The 22,379-nt window shown below is 37.9% G+C and overlaps 1 protein-coding gene across 11 annotated transcripts in view; it reads right to left on the bottom strand.

Moving 5' to 3' along the window:
* The window catches only part of LOC139971061 (uncharacterized), a 50,281-nt gene extending 28,398 nt beyond the window's left edge, over positions 1-21,883 (bottom strand). For 2 of the 11 annotated variants that reach the window (XM_071977236.1, XM_071977237.1), the window contains exons 1-8: positions 21,720-21,866; positions 19,664-19,747; positions 19,087-19,164; positions 17,908-17,970; positions 10,503-10,686; positions 9,179-9,287; positions 6,011-6,058; positions 4,020-4,154 (exon numbers count right to left, since the gene is read on the bottom strand). Coding sequence is in view for 7 of the 11 variants with exons in the window: in XM_071977234.1 (XP_071833335.1) it covers positions 4,020-4,154; positions 9,179-9,218 (175 nt within the window). In the remaining 4 variants the exon portion in view is untranslated. Of the gene's footprint in view, positions 1-4,019; positions 4,155-6,010; positions 6,059-7,622; positions 7,897-9,178; positions 9,288-10,502; positions 10,712-12,189; positions 13,827-17,907; positions 17,971-19,086; positions 19,165-19,663; positions 19,748-21,605 lie in introns of all 11 variants that reach the window. The other 9 variants (XM_071977239.1, XR_011794304.1, XM_071977234.1 and 6 more) reach the window with 9 other exon arrangements.
* Between the last annotated feature and the right edge of the window lie 496 nt (positions 21,884-22,379).

Raw genomic sequence — 22,379 nt, 5'->3', positions numbered from 1 at the left:
CCTAGGAAGAGCACCTAAAACATGAGGACGATACAAGTAGTATACTATGACTGACAGTAGTGTGTTCTAACTGACTTTAAAGCATACTGAATCTAATGTCTGATGGTAGTGACGGCACATGTACATAGGAAGAGCACCTAAAACATGAGGACGATACAAGTAGTATACTATGACTGACAGTAGTGTGTTCTAACTGACTTTAAAGCGTACTGAATCTAATGTCTGATGGTAGTGACTGCACATGTACATAGGAAGAGCACCTAAAACATGAGGACAATACAAGTAGTATACTATGACTGACAGTAGTGTGCATAACTGACTTTAAAGCATACTGAATCTAATGTCTGATGGTAGTGACTGCACATGTACCTAGGAAGAGCACCTAAAACATGAGGACGATACAAGTAGTATACTATGACTGACAGTAGTGTGTTCTAACTGACTTTAAAGCATACTGAATCTAATGTCTGATGGTAGTGACGGCACATGTACATAGGAAGAGCACCTAAAACATGAGGACAATACAAGTAGTATACTATGACTGACAGTAGTGTGTTCTAACTGACTTTAAAGCATACTGAATCTAATGTCTGATGGTAGTGACTGCACATGTACATAGGAAGAGCACCTAAAACATGAGGAGGATACAAGTAGTATACTATGACTGACAGTAGTGTGTTCTAACTGACTTTAAAGCATACTGAATGTAATGTCTGATGGTAGTGACTGCACATGTACATAGGAAGAGCACCTAAAACATGAGGACGATACAAGTAGTATACTATGACTGACAGTAGTGTGTTCTAACTGACTTTAAAGCATACTGAATGTAATGTCTGATGGTAGTGACTGCACATGTACATAGGAAGAGCACCTAAAACATGAGGACGATACAAGTAGTATACTATGACTGACAGTAGTGTGTTCTAACTAGTGTTTACACGGGTCCAAAAATCGGGAACCGGGTACCCGAGGGCCGTTACCCGTCGGGTATCCGGGTACCCGGAAAAAATTGTTTACCCTCGTGTACAGTATCACGATTTTCAAGATATTACATATTGGATGCTGTAATAAATGCATTATATTCTCTACTGACAATGTTTTCATGTTCAAATAAGTTAGTGTAAGATAAGGTATAAAACCTCCCTCAATAATTTTTATATGCTTCTGTTTCTTTCATTAACTTGTTAATAAATAAATTATTTAATTATAATTAGCATTACTACTAACATCGCACTGCCGCCGCTGCTTATGCTAGCTCGTGCACGTCTATTGGATCAAACCATATAGATATCCAATTTAGCTCTTAAACAGTTTTTAATACTACTACTATCTATTGTGCAGGCCCAGGGTTCTCATTAGCCGCGAGATCGCGCAATTTGATCGCATTTGGAATAAACGATTAGTAAAAAGCCAGTTGCGATTACTATTTTTTAGTTATCCAGTCTATAATCCATAAACATCGCGTAAAATTTCTTGTCAGCCTTTCCTTCTTTGAAATAAACGAATGAATAAATAATAATTTCTTCCGCATGGTAGCCTAACACCACACTAAGTCAATGAGAAATCTAGCTAAGCCTAACCATCTGTTTGTTTGCTGGAGATGTGACGCAGTTATAAGACATCCATGGAATCCTTTCGTAATTGCTGTTACGTTCGACCACATGGTTGCCTAACACCACACTAAGTCAATGGGGGGAGTTTAGCCTAGCCATCTGTTTATTAGCTGAAATTGTGACGCAGTTATAAGATATCTATGGAAAGCTTTTGTTATTGCTGTTATCTTCGAACACGTGGTAGCTTAACAACACTAAGTCTATGGGAAATCAGCCTAACCATCGGTTTGCAATTTTTTTTAAACAATCACACTTTGCGTAGGCCTATGATTCGGGTAATAAATTAGGAACCGGGTAGTATCGCGTCGAACAGGCCCCTTCGTTATTGCTGTTATCTTTGACCACATTGTAGCCTAACACCACACTAAGTCAATGGAAAATCTACCTAACCATCGGTTTGCCAATTTTTTTTTTTTTTTTAAATCTCACTTTGCTTAGGATTCGGGTAATAAATTAGGAACCGGGTAGTATCACGTCGGGCGGGTACCCGGGTACCCGGATAACCCGTGCAAACACTAGTTCTAACTGACTTTAAAGCATATTGAATGTAATGTCTGATGGTAATGAATGCACATGTACATAGGAAGAGCACCTAAAACATGAGGACAATACAAGTAGTATACTATGACTGACAGTAGTGTGTTCTAACTGACTTTAAAGCATACTGAATCTAATGTCTGATGGTAGTGACTGCACATGTACATAGGAAGAGCACCTAAAACATGAGGACGATACAAGTAGTATACTATGACTGACAGTCGTGTGTTCTAACTGACTTTAAAGCATACTGAATCTAATGTCTGATGGTAGTGACTGCACATGTACATAGGAAGAGCACCTAAAACATGAGGACGATACAAGTAGTATACTATGACTGACAGTAGTGTGTTCTAACTGACTTTAAAGCATACTGAATCTAATGTCTGATGGTAGTGACTGCACATGTACATAGGAAGAGCACCTAAAACATGAGGACGATACAAGTAGTATACTATGACTGACAGTAGTGTGTTCTAACTGACTTTAAAGCATACTGAATGTAATGTCTGATGGTAATGAATGCACATGTACATAGGAAGAGCACCTAAAACATGAGGACGATACAAGTAGTATACTATGACTGACAGTAGTGTGTTCTAACTGACTTTAAAGCATACTGAATCTAATGTCTGATGGTAGTGAATGCACATGTACATAGGAAGAGCACCTAAAACATGAGGACAATACAAGTAGTATACTATGACTGACAGTAGTGTGTTCTAACTGACTTTAAAGCATACTGAATCTAATGTCTGATGGTAGTGACTGCACATGTACATAGGGAAGAGCACCTAAAACATGAGGACGATACAAGTAGTATACTATGACTGACAGTAGTGTGTTCTAGCTGACTTTGAAGCATACTGAATCTAATGTCTGATGGTAGTGACTGCACATGTACATAGGAAGAGCACCTAAAACATGAGGACAATACAAGTAGTATACTATGACTGACAGTAGTGTGTTCTAACTGACTTTAAAGCATACTGAATCTAATGTCTGATGGTAGTGACTGCACATGTACATAGGAAGAGCACCTAAAACATGAGGACGATACAAGTAGTATACTATGACTGACAGTAGTGTGTTCTAACTGACTTTAAAGCATACTGAATCTAATGTCTGATGGTAGTGACTGCACATGTACATAGGAAGAGCACCTAAAACATGAGGACAATACAAGTAGTATACTATGACTGACAGTAGTGTGTTCTAACTGACTTTGAAGCGTGCTGAATCTAATGATGTAAGTGTACATCCAAGTGAGAGAAGAGACTGTAAGCCACAAATAGAATATGAAACAGTAGACTAGATACAAAGATTTGACATATTATCAAATATTTAAGTTAGAAAACAATGGACAGAAGAACAATATAATAAATGATTGAACTGGTGGCTGGGTCATCCATATTGTTGGATACTCCTTCAAGAACTCTAGGTGCTATGATGTTATCGTGGTGACACCCATAAAGGATGTGACCATTAAAAGGTCACAGTGTCCTTATAGTGCAATGAATGACAGTACAATATACTCAATTGGGGGAGCAGGGATGGGGAACCTCAACCATACAGTGTAATGAATGTCAACATACAGTAGTATCAAAAGAAAAAGACAACATGCATGCTGGATAAAATATGTATGTCACTCATATTACTTAATTGCAACTTGTCACATAGTGGAAGACTGCAACAGTTATGGCACTCACTGATTCATAATTTTACTTCATAATTTTAACAAGTTAATAAATATGTCTTCTTTCAGTATGCAACTTCATTTTCATTCACATATTGTTGAACTGAATGATGTCGTTAACTATAACAAAAATTGAGATATCACGAAAGTTGCTTGCAATTAAAACTTACCCATGACACATTTACTAGGCATGATGCCAATGTCTAGTAGTATGTTGGATGCAAATTTGCTATCCTTATTTGATATCCCCTCATTATATTGATGGTGAAGTCTTCTGTAGTACCTTGCGATGATCCAATCCAGTCCTGCATGAAATAAACACAACAAAAGTGTATATAAGGCATATATGTGGTAAATACACAAGGATTCATTTAGCAAACAAGGAAAGCAATTCAAATGAGACTATTATGTATGGCAATTTGGTTAGCACTCTGCATGTGATCACTCATGCCATCTGCACTTTACTGAAAAACATACTATAAAAAATCTTGCCATATCTTTTGACACTTAGTCGCCATGTTCTTGGAGTGATGTATTATGTGAAATACCTCACATTGCAATTAATGATACATTTACTTACGGACACAGGATCCTCTTTTGTAAATTTTCTTTTGAAGGATATCACCACTAAGGAGACGGCACTTGATTTCAAAATTAAGTGATGAAACAATACACAAAGTAAAATTGGAGACATTCTTATGACATGACAGAAACAGTCAACAAATGAAGGCAACATAGCTTATTCTTTTTTAATCAGTTTTTGTGTGGGAATGCACAAATGCCCTCACTGGAAATACATCATTCTGGTCATTCCATAAAGATGTTCTTTTGCATTTTGCCAGTTCTACTAGGGTGCTTTTACACTAGATCCGGATCAGATCACGGTTGCAGCTTAAACGCAGTAGTTCAGATCCGGATCTGATTCTCCTATTTTGATGATGGCAGAGACTAGGATCTGATCCGGATGTCAAGATTAATTTGCAATGTGAACACTCCCGCATCAACAGTGACCCGAGATATCCGGTGACCTCATTACGTCACATGCATTCTCGTGTGAAATTCTAGTCCTGTATCATGCATGTGCTAAATCCTAAGCAGACTGCGTGCGTGTGGGCCATGCATAGTCTAGTATTGCCACCCTAAGGTAAGGTGACCATATTTTCCTGACTATAATCGGGGACATTTATTGCGTGACTGATATGGGGGAGGGGTTTAAGGGGAGGGGGTGTCCCCCTCCCCTTTGGAAAATTTTCAAGTGCCTAAGGTGCTTAGATGTAAAATAGTGATACTTAGGACCTTTTTTAAATCAATTTTATTTTCAAAAATGTAGCTTTTTTTAGATGAAATTCACTTACTTCACGTGGTTCTTTGAGAGCTTGTGAGTTGCTCATGCTCACACTATAAGTGTCGTTGTGTCGCCGTAGTTGTCAATTATACGGTCGAAAGAGTGCTAGGCTAGATCGATGTAGCATATTTTTAACAGTGTTTCTACTTTACGCTGCCCCACCTGTTCCGTTCTACGCCTGCACACTTGACTAAATTTTGTTTTTATAATTATTTTACTAATAATGTGGGATATTTTCAAAATTCCTGAACATTTAGACGAATCGAGGACATTTTCGGGGACACTTGTTCATTGGGGACAGCACACTGTAATCGGGGACTGTCCCCGAAAATCGGGGACGTCTGGTCACCTTACCCTAAGGCTATGCAACCATGACAACGATCATTTTGGAGTATACATACTATTCGATCAGCAGCTCAGCACATGACACATTTCCAATATTATTTTTTTACAAACATCTGGTGAATAGCTGGGGAGGATCAGAATACAACTCAAGTGTAATGCGTCCAGATCAATGCATAAGTTTACCCCCTGAAGAGATGATCATCTGATAACATCAGGGGATCTGATCCGGATCATTATAAATAAAAGATAAATGTATGATTGAATGTTAAAGTTTTCAAGAACTTCTGGAAAGATGATATTGTGGATCTCTGACTGTGATCCACTTATGGAAACGGATATATGTAACTTTATAAAAATGATAGAAACAGTGAGGAATATTGGGGTTTCAACAAGTCTTGAAACAATATTTTATATCTTGCTAATGTCCCATGTTCTACCACGGAAAGATCCACTTTATAAGCAAACACATACCAGAGCAAGATGGCGTGATGTGGATTCACGTGTAACTAGCTGTTGTTCCTGAAAGAGAAGAAAGTTACAGCCGATATAGTCATTTAAAGCGGTTTTACAATTTAACACATCTTTCAATTGGTATGTACATTGTTGAATTGGTTATGACACTCCCCATGCTTTGTATGATAACATACCTGTAGATTGCTCCACAAAACTGCATACATGTATGTGCACATTGATTGTTGCACCAGTTAACAGTGTACATGTTGATCTTATATGTGGAGAAGGTACTGTATTTTATGTTAAGTACTGCCAAACTGAGGAAATATCCTCACAAAATGAAAGAACAATTATTGGAACTTGGGATAATCTGTAACTGTACTATCCCATATATAAGGAAGCCATCTTAAGACATAATCGGCTTGACAGGGCTCAATGACCTGTCTACAAACTTGCATGCACCCAACTGACACATACTTATTATTTTGCAATTGGACCCGTTCAATACCCTTCAGGACATATGTGGATAGATTTATTGCCATGAAAAGAATTTCCATTTGGTACCAACAGCACATTGGTAAGAATTTAAATTAAATGTCTAATGAGTGAGTCATGAAATATAATTGGACCATAATGGCAGCAAACTCACTGTTTGCATGATATTATTTATTTCATTCTATGGTTACTTGGGTAAAATAGACAGTTAAGTTTGCTAGCCATCTGTTGCAAATATATCTTCACAGAGAAAACTCTTCAGTTGTCTGGATGCACGGTGTACACCTATTCATGTGTGACACTGTTTATTTGTAACCACTCATTTAGTGATATTATACAACACCTAAATGTATTCTGGTCATTTGATTGGTCAATTGCTTGTTGATTGCATGCAAAATCCACTCTATTCCACTCTATGAAATAGAACCATGGGTTATACTTTTTTGGTAGCACTTTTTTCAATGGTAAGAGAGCAGAGCAACCTGTCTGTTCAAAACAATTTGTTGCATGAGTGCATTTTACCCATCTAATTAATATGTTGTATGAAACAAATAATGAATGATTTCCATTCGTGCAATAGTGCAAATATTTCATTCGTTGAAAGATGTAATCTGTTCCATTCAACGAGGCGCAGCCGAGTTGAATTGAACAAATTACATCTTTTTTTCAGTGAAAATGCGCCCTTTAATACCACTGACGCAACCGTTTACCGGCCTTGGACATTTTAATAGGCTCTTGCGGTAGATCACAGGAAATTTGAGCTGTGCAAATGACTTTTCCACGTTCATTATCTTAGCAAGGCTTGGAAAATTGATAACGTAACACCGGCTAACGTTCCAAACTAATAACCTTGAAATGTGAAGAAGTGGGCAGTGGACAAAAATGAACGCCAGTCTTTCTAAAGGGCATATTCTCAAATGTTGAAATTCTGGTACAGAAAAATATTTTTCTCTAACAAAATATATAAATTCTGTTACAGAAATTATTCATATTCTGTTACAGAAAGTATATATATTCTACAGAATAAATTATATTCTATGCAAAAATATATTTGTATTCTTTGTAAGAAGAAATATGTATGAGTGACGTTTTGTTTGTGTCGCTACAAAATGCAGACAGTAATGAAACGTGATACCTTGTTATCTTTAGCTGGACCTGAGATGTCCATCGCTGTATCGTTTGCACACTGTGCTGTGGGTATTGACAGCAGCTGTATGTACTGTGCTGTGGGTATTGACAGCAGCTGTATGTATCAACCAGGTAGACAGCTTCAAATACCTTGGCTCAACTTTTGAATGGTAAGGATTGATGGAGACTCTACACCAGAGATTTGTACTAGGTTGGCAATTGCAAGAGATGCCACCAGCCAACTAATTGGATTGTGGAAGGCAAAAGAGATCAGCCTGAAACTGAAGAAACAGCTGGTGAAATCTCATGTGTGGAGTGTAGCTCTCTATGGTGCAGAAAGTTGGGCATTAAAACAGAATGACATGAAGAAAATAGAATCACTTGAGCTGTGGGTGTGGCGTAGAATGCTTCAGGTCAGCTGGAAAGATAGAAAGACAAATGCATGGATCCGCCAAAGGGTAGGAGTTCCAGAAGAGGAAGGTCTACTTGTCCAGTTAAGGAAGAGGAAGCTGTCTATGTATGGACATTGGAAGCGCCGATCAGATAGCCTAATTCAGATGACAGTAGAAGGAGAAGTAGCAGGGAAGGCCAGGCCAGGACGTAGGAAAACAGGATGGATCGATAACATCAGGAAGTGGACAGATGGAGGAATGGCCGTGGCAAGAGCAAAGGCAAACAAGAGAATGCCAACGGTTCTATGAGGACTATGGCAAAACAGCAGCAGCAGTATGTACTGACTGTACACTAGTGTCCAATTACTGACAGTAGCAAGCTGTGTGTGTATTTTCTGGGATCAATGGTGGTGTCTAACACTTCTGTTACACCTCATTTGAAACTAGATCAGATTACCAGCATTAGACGTTTCTTTTTGCGAGAGTCTTCACACCCACAAGGGAATAAATATAATTTCAGGGAATATATATGTGCATACATATATGTAAATATGTCTAAAATTTATTTTTGAAGTTAACCATGTATGTATTTTGCAAGTACAGCATATATATATATTTGTAAGTAATATATTTCGCGTTCTCGCGCCATAGACAGTACAGGCTTATTTTTTTACTGAAGTTATTTCATTAAGAAATTAAAACCTGGTTTCTGTTGCAGCAAGGGATTCATTAAATTCCTCATCTTGCTGCAGGAACATCAAGCAATCTGCACCATTGAGGGTCCTTGAACATACCCAACAAATGGTCTATGATGGACAAGTAACACAGTGTCATTAAAACATACACAACTTAACAGACACACATGTGTAGTCACTAGAATAGTATGGAAAGTCTGGTTCATGTGTATCAAGTACTACATACCAAAAGAGTATGGAATTTTAATGGTCAGTGCATGATCACTATAAATATCATGGTATTAGTATTGTCACTGTGTCATGTGAATAAGATTTGATAAAGTAATGATTATCTACAACATGGTTCTATGAATCAAACAGGTTTCAAATTGAACCAGGGAACACCAGTTCCCACCACCACATTCATGATCATGGAATTGTTCAACTTTATATTTTGGAACCTTGATAAGGTTAAAACTTGAAGCAAATATACTTACTTCTGAATTTATGGATGGTACAGATATTGGCAGAACACATTTTGAACTATACTTTTGAACTCATCACTATCCAGATGAGCTGGTATGGTGCCTTCTCTTGGCGGATGTCCTGAAAACAATGTATCATTGAAATTTCTGTCATAGATGAAAAAAATAGAAAACTTTACATGGTGCTGTTGGAAGAGGGAAGAGTGTGTTGAAGAAATAGCAAACTACATGTAATGGTATTGGAAGAGGGAAAAATTACCTACAGTAAGTTTCTGTCTATAATGGATTGAAAGGTGCTGCGGTTCGTACCTTTGAAAAGGTTTAGTATTTGTGAAAGAAGGTCACCTGATTTCTTGTAGATAATAATTTGGTAAAGGTTACAATTTTGTTTTAATGAGCAAAGCAGTTCATTATGACAGAATATGAAGTGATATATCTTCCGCTTAAGTCATTTTGAATTTGAAAGAAGACTAGTATTTCTTAAGCAAAAGACATTATAATGTTATTATGTTAAATATTTCCAGTCCTAAATACTAAAGGCCTCATACACATACAGAATACAAATTGCCAGATAAATTTTATGAGTTTCACAAAGATCTCTCCACCACTGTTGACCCCAACAATATGCCTTAAAATCAAATTCCTGATTGCCACCCCCTCCCCCCATGGAATCCTGTGACCAAATCACAAGAGACCCATTGACATGGGAGGCACAGAATGTACTGGGCATGTTTTCAAAAATTACCATTGAACTTAATTATCCAAACAATGCATATATGGATTACTACTAAACAATTACTGTGTCCAATTGACAGTATCATTGAGGAAGCATTGCATAAACATGGTTACAGATATTGAAATATTTGTAACAGATGTTGCATAATAACATGTAAAATAATTATTTGATGATTGGAATTAGCTTCTTTGGTTTATGTCCATGTTGTTAGTCATTTTAACTCTATATATGCAAGAGGTTTTATTTACAGTACTTACTAAAAGGGAAATGACCAGAGGCCAGGTCAAACCACAATATAAACGTTTCATATGAATATTTTTAAGAAAGCCTAACAGTAAACAAACCAATAATTGCTAGGCCATGCTCTCCTAAATGTGCATGATATGAATTGCAACAGAGACCAGCATGTGTAGGCTACCTACCAATAACACCATAGCAAGTTAAGAAATTCCAACTTATGGTTGCTATAGTTATTGCAATTTGAAGGTTTTAACTGTTGACCACAAGAACTAAATATAATGTTCTATCACTACCAACATAAAAACTGTACACAACTGTTGTCCAAGTAGCATTAAATTCTGAAGATTAATTTTAACAAACCTAAGCCAGCATTGGACAAGGCATTCGGTGCTTTCCATGAAGAAGGCCTTGCTGTTGCTTTGGGATCAAACAAAGCAAAGATCTTCATTTTATAAACCTTTGCAGGGCGACCATGTTTAAGCCTCTTCATGTTGTGCCGACGCATCGATGGTTGGGGCTCTCCCCTGTCCTGTTTACATGAAACCTGGAAGTTAATAAATGGATTAAAACTGTTGGGCCAATAAGATGACATACTGTCCCTGCATGTCATGGTTTGTTGAAATACAAATACTCACAGATCCATGTTAGTCCAAAGTCACACATAGTTTGAAGTTGTCATTTAAATAAATTTCACACCTGGATGGACATTGTTACATATACATATGCTGTAAGAGCATATACAACTAGCTTGGTATATTTAAGGGTTTTGGTTAGCTCCTCTCAATGACCTTTGACCTAAATTTTTCACCACTCCTGATGGCCCATCCACAAATGTTCATTGTGTGTAAGTTTCATCAAAATCTGTAATTGCATATAAGCATATAGTCCTGATCATTTTGAACAATTTTGAACAGATATATGAACAGATGGACCATTGCTGGTATGACTATGAGTTACATTAAAAACTTAATTACAATTTCTCAAACTGAAGTGAATAGACATCTAAGGTTAGTACTGTAGCATGGTGCGATCATAATTGACACACTTAAGGATTTGATCAACGATGTCTATCAAGGAAAAATCCAAATCACTCAACTGCATGCATTTTTCATATGTAGTTCCTCAGAAATCCAATGATTTAAAAATATTTATTGTTCTGTGCCTACAGAACGTACAATTGAGCAGAATTTGACCACAAAATGTCTGCCGTGTTAAGTTCTTTCACACCCCTAAGTTGACACATTTGTCAATAAGCTAACTGTAGTGTAGGCCTTAGTATACACATCCATTGACTTTGGATGCTGTTTGCTATGCTCTGAGCCTCTAAGCTCAGACAGGTCAGGTCCCATTGAATAAATGTTGTTATTTTTAGGGTGTAAGATTTCCAAATGCCCCAAAAAAACATGCAAAACTGGTGGAAGGGTGTTGAAAGCTAAAAAAAAAACACACAATTTGGTCAGCAATCTGCAGGAATGGATTCAGACTAATTAAACTGTAATTTTGCTTGACTGCAAAAAGTTTAGGTTGCCAGCTATATCATTGCTAGTAATATTTGAAAGTGCGTCAATTACAAAGGTGCGTCAATTATGAAGCCTTTACTATACTACTACTACTAGTGCTTATCTTACTGACTCTATACTACTAATTCACCGTAACTGATCCTTTTCACTTTCTAAAGTTCTTGATCAGTGTGTATTCACCACTATCAAGACTGGTATTTCTCCAACCTAATGAGTGCTGACACCTGTGTGTGTTCTAATTTTCTGCATGTTTACTTGAGGCTTAATAGCCTTCTCAGGGTGGGGGTTAAGTCTGCTATAAGCATACAGCACATAGGCTACATGATGTAGCTAAGCCATGGAATTATTAATACTGCCACAACATAAGCCCCAACGTTAGTAACTATAGTACACAGTAGTAGTAGTAAGGCCTAGTACTGAAGTGGCCATGGAGCTAGACCATAGCCTACAAATTTACAGCTGCTTTCACTAATAATAAACAAAACTAAGGCCAAAGGTTGGAGTAATTTAAAATGACCATTGCCTACCGCTGAGCGAAGGAGGATAAAAAGCTGCTTCGATTGAGTCCTATATCATCAATCGCTACGTTAATATTATTCTGGGCACGTAAAATTGCTGGTAGCGCATCCATCTTGTCAATAGCGTAATCGTTCAGGTTGTACATATGCAGTTTCATGTTTTAAACCCGCCAAGGAAACATTTATCGCGGATGTATGTACACAGCAAATGTGTGTATACGCGAATTAATCCATGCATATATTTGATTTAATCCCCATATGTATTTGAATTAATGCACAGATATATTTGATTTTAATTCATGTATATATTCGAATTAAGCCTTATATGTATTCAAATTAATACGTATATGTATTTGAATTAATGCGCGGATATATTTAAGACTTATGATTGCCTAATAATATATAAGCGTATATATTCGAATTAATTTGTGTAAATATTCATATTAATACGCCGGTATATTATGCGGTGTTTGTCCCATATGGCTTGCCATAACAGAGTACTATTTGTTAGCATTTTACTTGTGTTTGGATGCATCCTAATTAGCAGGCATGGCACTAGGTAGGCCAGTCAACCCCATCGGTTACAGATCATCATGATAGGACTGCTCAAAATGCTCTGATGTTCAAGTCAGCCTATGCTATCACACATTGTATGTATGCCATTGTGTCTAAATAGGCAATTTCCTGGATCTTTAATAAAATGTCTTTGAGTAAATGTGTGTGTTGGTTGAGTTCAAGATGAGAAAAAACAATTTTAGTTTATTTAAGTTATACCCAGCTTCCCCTTTAGTCCTGTCTCAATTAGCCTGTTCCCACGAGCGCGACCTTGCTTCACTCTTGATCGACCTATCGAGGCTAGGGCAAGTTGATCCACTCTTTTACTCCGTGGGAACGGGGAAAGCCCGGGCTTGATCAAGCCCCTCATGAGAGGTGGGCTTAGGACTGCTAATCTCGGGTAAACATTGACCAATATAAATAAACTATTGCCTTGGGGTGTAAAAGATACGATGGATTTTATCAGTTGTGGTTTCCGCCGCTTGCTTATTTCTGTATCGACATCAGCGTGTGTTTATTCTCAAATTGGTTGTGTGTACAAAGGACCGATGCAGTGAGAATGAAGGAATTACGTAAGGCATAAGGCATACAGTGTAGCTGCCCGCCTAGATCCGCATACATACAGTATAAAGTTTGACTGCTTTCTTGAAGACATCCAGATAACCGGAAAGCCCATTATTATTATTATTATTAGTGTTCAATCGAATAACTGAATCGGAATAGGAACATAATCGGAATCGGTAAAAATTACTTGAAATACCGTTTATTAAAAACATATGGAAGGTGAAAATATCATGATTCAAAAACATATGGAAGGTGAAAATATCAACTGATTTATTAGGTTTGTCCTTTTACTACGAAACATTAAAATAAAGACACCCTCTTTACATCTTTCACTATGTAATTTCATCAAATTAGGCTGCCAGGGTCGCCGATTTTGCTTTCCTCGTGGTTAGTGACTTCATATTTCTCTGCACAATAAGCATGGTAACAATACCAATTTCGCATGTGCTGGATATATAAATTATAAGGCCTATGTTGACTAGCTGAGTATAGGCCATGGTCGGCAATAAGCGGGGCGACGGGCGCATCTGAAGCACAATTGCGAGGGCGAAAAAGAAAAGAGAAATATAACAAAATCGCCCTGGCCATATCAGGTATCTGTGTAAAATTCATTGTGACTTGCTAGGGTTTGCAGTAGAAGCCGGAATCGCGCAAACAGTTATCACAATCCCGCAAAAAATTTGAAGCAGTGCAGGAGGGTTGCGCACAATCACCTGGAACTTCTCGCTTAGTCACTGGCAAATTACGGCCTCCACTAGCAATTTCAGTACCAGCGACAATAACCTAATATCCCCACAAATCTCCGACCACATAGTAGCCTAACTTCACACTAAGCCCCATGGAAATCTTACCAAGCCATCTGTTTATCTGCTCAAGGTGTGTCGCAAATAAAAAAACAAAATATCCATGAAAAACTGCAATCTTCGACCACATGTTACCCTAACAACCTACACTACATCAACAGGAAATGTAGCCAAACCATAGGTTTGCACGAAAAAGAACCAAAACAATATTACTTTGCTGCTATCGTCGCGCCCATGGTAGCCAAACACCACACTTAGCCAACGGGAAAATCTAGCCTAAGCATCTCTTCATTCGCTGAATTTGTGACACAGTTAGCTAGAACTAAAATATCCATGAAATACTGCAACCTTCGACCACATGTAAGCCTAACAACCACACTAAGTCAATAGGAAATGTAGCCTAACCATCGGTTGGCGCAAAAAAAATGCGTAGCTTTGTTTACAACTTTCAATCAGTTGGAAATAGGCAGTTGTTTGGAGGTGCATGTGCTATGTCTTAAAAAGGGAATGTTGTATTTTACGTACACCGTGTTGTGGTGATGGATTGAAATTTATAAACTTTGATTAGTTTTCAGCGGTATAATGGTTTCGTTGGTGGTGAGTATTTTTATCCACACACGAAAAAATACATGAAATACAGGAAAGGGCACCTACAGCGGAAGTAAACCTGCGTTTTCTATTTCAGTTGATGGGTTATTTTTTTCGTCATATATTCGGTGGCTTGCAAATATTTGCATTTAAACTTTTGATGGATTTTTTTTCTTCTCCCAAATAGCCCCACAAAGGAAACAGAGGAAAAATACAAGGGCGTAGGAACCGGGGGGGCTGGGGGGCGCCAGCCCCCCCAGTGAAAAATATGGTGGGGAGGAAGTATCATTCCGCCCCCCCGCTCAGCAAGTCAGAAAACTCCTTTTTCATTTCCAAATCAGAAAAAAATCTCATTTGGAGCACCAAATTGCATCTAAGGCCAGGTGAAAATGCAAAATTATTTACAAAATAGAGTGGGTGTTGAAGTGTGCTATATTGCACCAAATTGCATCTGAGGCCACCTGGAAATGCAAAAAAAATCCAAAGGGGAGGGGGACACCCCCTCCACTTAGACCCCTCCCCCAGGCCGGCCATCAGTCTTCAGCCCCCCCACTCAAAAGTACCTTCCTACGCCACTGGAAAAACACAACAATAAATTTTTCTATCACATACCTTGTTGTCGATTTCGTATAAATGGGATATATTCTCTTTTTGCAAATAATTGGAATCGGCCCGATTATGAAAAAAATAATCGGTAATCGGTATTTTCTGTTAAGGCATAATTGTTTGAACACTTATTATTATTATTATTATGATTATCATCGATATTTTCCTGTACAATATGTCGCAGAAGTCGACTGAGCGAGGTATGTGGTCGAACGATGAAGTATTCGCACAAAAATCACGAAAACACTGATGCACTACAAATATATGAGGGCCCCATGATTTTTAAAACATATATAATATATATTGAATTTCACCGAAAATTAATAAAGAAATTAATCTGTACTCAAACAAGGTATTTGTTGTCATTACTGCAGGAACTGTATGGAGCGTGGGTTATGCCGCAATCTGCATTTGCGAAAATGGCGTCGTTCTCCACTGTTCAAGTATATTTGAAATATCCACCCTAAACGATTATAAATCTGTTTCTCTGTCAAACGCATATTTGGAAAATTATTTATCGTTTTTTAAGGTAACGTCTAAGGGCTACTAGACAATTCTTTTAAAGATAGCATACTGTTGTTTAACTGCGGGGGGGTGGGGGGGGGGTATTTTCAGGATTTCGGCAGGCTGGCGAGTTTCATTTCACATCATTCAGACTATGGCCCGAAATAAACAACAACAAAAAACTACAACAACAAAACACGAAGAAATGACGTGATACACTTGTAAGAATTCCCACGACCATCGTTGGGTTAGCACTAATTTCCCGCCAATTTGTAAAGTGTAGGAAATTATAAACGCTGCTTAGGAGTCATAACTTTACCACATTATCTTACATCTGATCATAATGGGATGCACAATATACTTTTTCTTCAAATAGTTATGCGTAGGCCTACCAGGCGAGATGAATCAGTGGCGTAGGAAGGTACTTTTGAGTGGGGGGGCTGAAGATCGATGGCCGGCCTGGGGGAGGGGTTTAAGGGGAGGGGGCCCCCTCCCCTTTGGATTTTTTTGCATTTCCAGGTGGCCTCAGATGCAATTTGGTGCAATATAGCACACTTCAACACCCACTCCGTTTTGTAATCTTAATTTTTTATTTTCACCTGGCCTTAGATGCAATTTGGTGCTCCAAATGAGATTTTTTTTCTCATTTGGAAATGAAAAAGGGGTTTTCTGACTTGCGAAGCGGGGGGCGGAATGATAGTTCCGCCCCACAACATTTTTCACTGGGGGGCTGGCGCCCCCCAGCCCCCCGGTTCCTACGCCCTTGAGATGAATGTATATATAGCCAGCATGAATTGATCTAGTAACAAAGGTGGAGTGTTCTAGACCTACAAATTCTAGTCGATAAACCAAATTTTCGTAAAAGCACACCAAAACCAATACGTTTACTACGAGTACTGCGAACTTGTATTAGAAAATAATAACAGGAAATATGCCACCTTAAAGCTTTCAGTCTACACGCTGTAACTTCTTTGATGCAATACTACCCGAAATACACTGCAGTGGAATTTCTTGTTGGCAACTTGCCAACAAAAGTTTTTACATCTATGTCAAGTCCAAACAGGTGCGGACATCTAGTTCCAACAAAACCACTTTCAGCATGTCTTGAGCCCAACCCAACCATTTTGTGTTAGGGGTTAAATATTTCTTTTGGGTAAAGTGTGCAAACAGTTTTTTTCCAGAGTTGTTGGAACAATTGTACACACACAAAGCTTGCATATCTGATAAAATAATATGATTTTATTTTAGGTTTTCCATGTTATTTGATTTCATTTTGGAAACTATGAAAGATTTTTTTTACTTAACCCCTGCGAAAAGTCGTACCACTCAAAATATTGCGCTTCAGATACGAACAATGATTTCCCTGCCCATTGACTTTCTCAAAGGTGGTAAACTTCGGCCGTATCGGGAAAGCCCCGATAGAAAATAGCGGGTGTGCGCTGCTTGGATGATATATGCACGTGTCGAAAAGACTCACTGCATAGCTGTCGATCGCTGCTCATATTCTCTATTGCAATAACCTGGTTCGGACGTTTTCCAAGGTTTTCCAAGCCTGCCGCTATGCCCGGAGTTAACTCGTTGAAACGCGGGTTCAAATTGCAGGGCTTATCTGCGGTTACAAATTTAGCTCTACCTATGCTTGCTTGAAGCAAGACCGCGTTCGTGGGAACGGGGTATTAGTGTGCTTTCACGCTTGAGTAACAGTCATCAAATGTATACTTATCTATTACTTGCAACTGTGCTACACCATAGAGCTTTTATGCATGGCTGCAGTCAACATGCAAGCACACAAAAGCTGACCTTTTTTATAGCTTGTGAGGTGTCATTTATCATGTTTGAGGTGAAGATGAAACTGTTGGCTGGTTTTTAAAAGGTTGAAATCCATGGGTTGTTTTCAATACTAGGGAGTTCCCAAAGCAGCCTTACAATATAGGCTAGTAAGAACAATGAAGTGCATCACATGGTAATGTGGACAACAGTAGCAAAAGTATTCTTATACATATGTAGGCATTGAAACTTGAACATCACTGACCAACATGGGCATCCCAGCACATAATATTAGGATGCAGCAAAAGAGATCTTCAATAATAGGTAAAAATGTACCAACCTTGTGATATGAGCATTTAGAAGAGTTATTTGTCCAGGATCCTCAGTAAGGGCTAATTCGAGGCTGAAAGAATTAAATTAATAAAAATTTGCATTCATTCAAATTGGACTAGGGAGATGAGTAAAACTTGCACCTGTGATGAGGAGGGGGCTGTGTTTATTACAAAATAAGTGGATTTGTTTTAATATCATAAAGACCTTGGATAATTCATTGTCTTTAAGACTAAAAAGGTAAAACAATTTGAAAATTACAAAACATAGCTAATACACACCTGAGTTGCTAATAGATGTTAATTTGACAATATTTCCATGTGGATTTGGAGACTGTCAACTAAGAACATGATATTACTAAAAAGAAAGGAGGGTTGCCAATCCCTTGTCTATAAAGAGATAATGGAGTTAATTCATTTACTACTTTGCATATCCATGCAGTCATCATCCAAATAGATAAATGCATGAAGTTGGCCCATCATTCCTTTGTGATATATTAAATCTCGAAGACAGCTAAATTGCCTGTAGTTGCAGGCAAATACAAGTTGAAGACTCAAGAGACAATTTTTGGAAATCTTATTTGGAAAATATGTCTAGCTGCTACAGTTCAATGCATGAAGATCTTGCAACTTGAGACACATACCGTGTCTGCATTACTTGACTGCATTACTTGACTACGCAGAAAACGCTTGTTAATACAGTTTAAAGTCTTCTCATTGTCAACACCAGCATGTCCATACGCAGTGGTAATAATCCAGCACAATGCATGAAGATAACACCACACTGAACGGTATACTAGTCAACTGTATAGCAGTTCCTACACTTGCAATGACATGTAGTATAAATTGCAGGTGACTTCAAATTGATTCATATGCAGCACCGGTCAAGAAGACCAACCTGTATGTGCGAGTAATGCCAAGAATTGAATATGAGTACCACTCTGAACCAATTAATTCAGTCATTAGACTGGGATCTGAATGTAACTTTTACATTTGTTCAAGTCCTTTTATTGAGAAACACAGATTCCTGATCTAGAGAGTTCTATTATTTACATTACCTTACATCAACTGCTATACATATAAGGAGGTTTACTTTCCTCAATGAATTTTTCTTGAGAAAAGCTGCACCTGTACCATTCTTAAAAAATGCAATTATCACAAATGAGCAAAAGGAAGGTGCGGAAACTAACCTGCTATCTTGTTGAAATTCTGTGGGCCAGAAAGATCCTGACAACTCCACTGCCCAATAGTGTCAGTAGAAACACCAACTATAGAGGTAATGAAATAGGGTAATGTCAACAACAATAATGCCAATAAGAATTATTTAAATCACAACTCTCATGTGTAGCAAAGGGACTGGCAATTACGCACAAGTTTGGGATAGCTTGTTGTCATGACGACTTATGACATGGCATGATACATCTTGATGCCAGAGTGCATGTTAGCATATAGGATAAAACTGACAATGCAGACCCATAACAGTTAATGGGGCAAGCGAACCACAAACCATGTAATTCCTAACACTTACTCACACAAACCACATGGTTGAAACATTACAATTTGATTTGGGCATCATGCACAAGTGTGGGTGTTTACATATATACCAAAACAAGGGAGAGGTGGTAGTGTATGGTGGAAACGCCAAATAAGGGCACAACCCACAAATGCCATTTTTTAATAAAAAAGGGCCCTGCACATGTGTATGTTCATGTATGTACAGAGTTTGTATGCCACCTAAGTACATCATAGTCCCAGTGATATACCTACATGTAGCACAGACCTCCTGCATCTCTTAGTTAGATTGCAGCATGACATCCATTCCTTTTACAATGGATAAACAAAGAGAAGTACCTGGAGAAGTTGAAAATATAATATATCAAATTAATTAACACTATAAGGCAGTGGTCAATTCAACGTGCACCTATGATTTTCTATATTATACTGGCAGGTTATTGTATTTTGTCAGCCTTAAGATGGAACACATTATTGGAACAAGTCTCGTCTAATGATGTCTTCTCAGCAGCACCTACAGATGAACTACTTTTAGTAAAGTAGTTCAAGGCGTTTTGGTCACTGTTCCATCCGGGTTCACCGTAGTAAGTGAACAAAGAAGCTTCTGCTTTTTTGGATTTCTTTGCATATTTTCTGTGCCAGGAACAAATACATTTTTGTCATTTTAATCACACCAAAAAGTCTGTAGGCATGCCTATGAAATCCTTCATGATTAAGTAAATGGAATATAGCAACAAATTAAGCAGATCATTAATTTCTATAACTGAAATTTTGTACAAATCCTCTTCTACACTGAATCAAATCATGATGCATAGTATCACTTATAGATGGGTGATGTACAGCTGGCAGTGGATTGCCAGGGTAACAGGGGAATGTGTCCAGGCCCCTTCCCCTTTTCAATTTGTCATGCCCAATTATTAAGTGCCCTGAGCTAATGCAAGTTTGAAGATGCCCTATAATTTGAAATTAAAATTGCTCCTTCCACACATTACTGGAGTTCTAGGTAAACTTTCCTCAATGTCTAATATCACCATGGAGGCTGTCAAATTTCAGAAATGTAAACTATGAGTTGCAAGTGCATGGGATATACCTAGGCTAACAACTAGGTGCTTTGGTTTAACAAACCTGCATGGACAAAATAACAGTAACACTTACAGATCTCAATGCATGTGGAAACAAATATCTGTTTTCCTTGTCCGGTGCCAATTATGCATGGTGACATACTTCATTAAGCAGTTTATCTGGACATGCATATATAGGTTACAACTTAGAAATCCACATAACGAGTTTGAATGTACAATATTTAACAAATAATAATAAACTCCCTCAGTACTGATAGTCCACAATTTCGAACCATAACTTCTCATTCAGTTTCCACATATCTTGGCAATAATTCAAAGTATGAGGAAATATCTTTAAAAAATGAGACCAGCTGGTGTGTTAATTTACAGTGCAGTGCTCATGCAGAGAATGTGCCAGTGGGCTTTCAAGCACATGCACACAGGGATTGTATCGATCAAAATATCATTTGAACATGGTTTTGTTTGTAAACAGAGCTTGTTTCAGCTAGTTCAGGTCTGAACTTGCAAACCATCAAAAATTCAAGAAAGAATTATCAAAGGTATGGTTGCAGGCACTGAAGTTTGTTTACACCAAATGCAAGATGGGGCTTTAAGTTTAATCAATGCCAACTACTACCAATATTGGTCCAAATTCTTGATCAGTGTTTTATTACCACCCTGGGGAAAATTTTACCTCGCTGGGACATTGTCATCTTGTGTGTTCATTGCGAACTTACAAATTTAAAACTAAAGGCCTGATCCAGGTACTTAGTAGGCTCCATTTTGAAACCTAGAACTTTTAGCAGGCTATAATTTGGGGCCAATGCATAAATCATGCTTAACTCACAGAATGTTGTTATAATTATATAGCCCTAACAATATTGCTAGACATTTGAATGCAAGAACTACCACTACCAGGCCTATTTTACTACATGAGCATACATAGTCTAGCTGGCCTAAGAAGTTGCAGTGAGCCTGCATATATTTTTGTTCTACAGTATAGCTAGTTATGGATGACCTAGCTATAAGGCTAATCCTAGGCTATATAGCCTACTGTTACTATAACTGAGTATGAACATTTTGACAATTATTCCATATGGCTTAGGCTACCCAATAATAACAATGAAATTTATCACATATCGGGTGTAGTTCTAACTCCAGCACGTTGACAGACGACGGAACTGCTTGATTACAAACGCACTTACTCCTGATAATTCTTTGAGTTATATAGTATGGGTTAAGTAATCTACCATGTATCTCATACCACATACTGCGGAATTACGAGCACGAACGAGTTGTTACCGTGGTACAAAATGTAGAGATGTGTATCGGGTGCCCAGTGAGGTAACTTTCCTCCAGGGTGATAACAAAAATTGTTTAAGTCGTTTGACCAAAGGTGACCATATTTAAAAATCTGGCATATTTGTGGCCAATGCAGCATACCTTTAAACATAGGCCTATATAAGGTTGGAGTCAAAATAACATGAGAAGCAAAATGAAAAGTAACATGATTTATTGACAGAGTCTCTTAGGAATATGAAGTTACAATGCTGTTTCGCATACGGTTTGCTATTCAACTAGGCCTTAATCGTCTTGAAAGTGATAGTAAAAGCATCACACAACAAACGAACGTGAGACCACATTTTACATTCTCAGGGAACCAATACGTTAACTACTTTCAACACTGCAGCTTTATAAAAATTCTTCTTCAATTGTTGTGGCCCTATGGAGTACTTTTTTTAATTTGCTAATGTCAAAAAAGAGATTTCCTGATTATTGATGTAGATTTATACATTTAAATGGCTGTACAAGTGTTATGAGGTCTGTGCATTCTATTCAAGGAATGTACATCTGTCGTACGTAGTTTAATTGTGTACCTTGTGAATGAATTAATCAAGGGCGTAGGAACC

This window comes from Apostichopus japonicus, chromosome 8, assembly GCF_037975245.1.
Source record: "Apostichopus japonicus isolate 1M-3 chromosome 8, ASM3797524v1, whole genome shotgun sequence".
NCBI classification, from domain to species: domain Eukaryota; kingdom Metazoa; phylum Echinodermata; class Holothuroidea; order Aspidochirotida; family Stichopodidae; genus Apostichopus; species Apostichopus japonicus.
The sequence above is the reverse complement of the archived record's forward strand: the minus strand, read 5'-3'. Positions and strand labels throughout refer to the sequence as shown.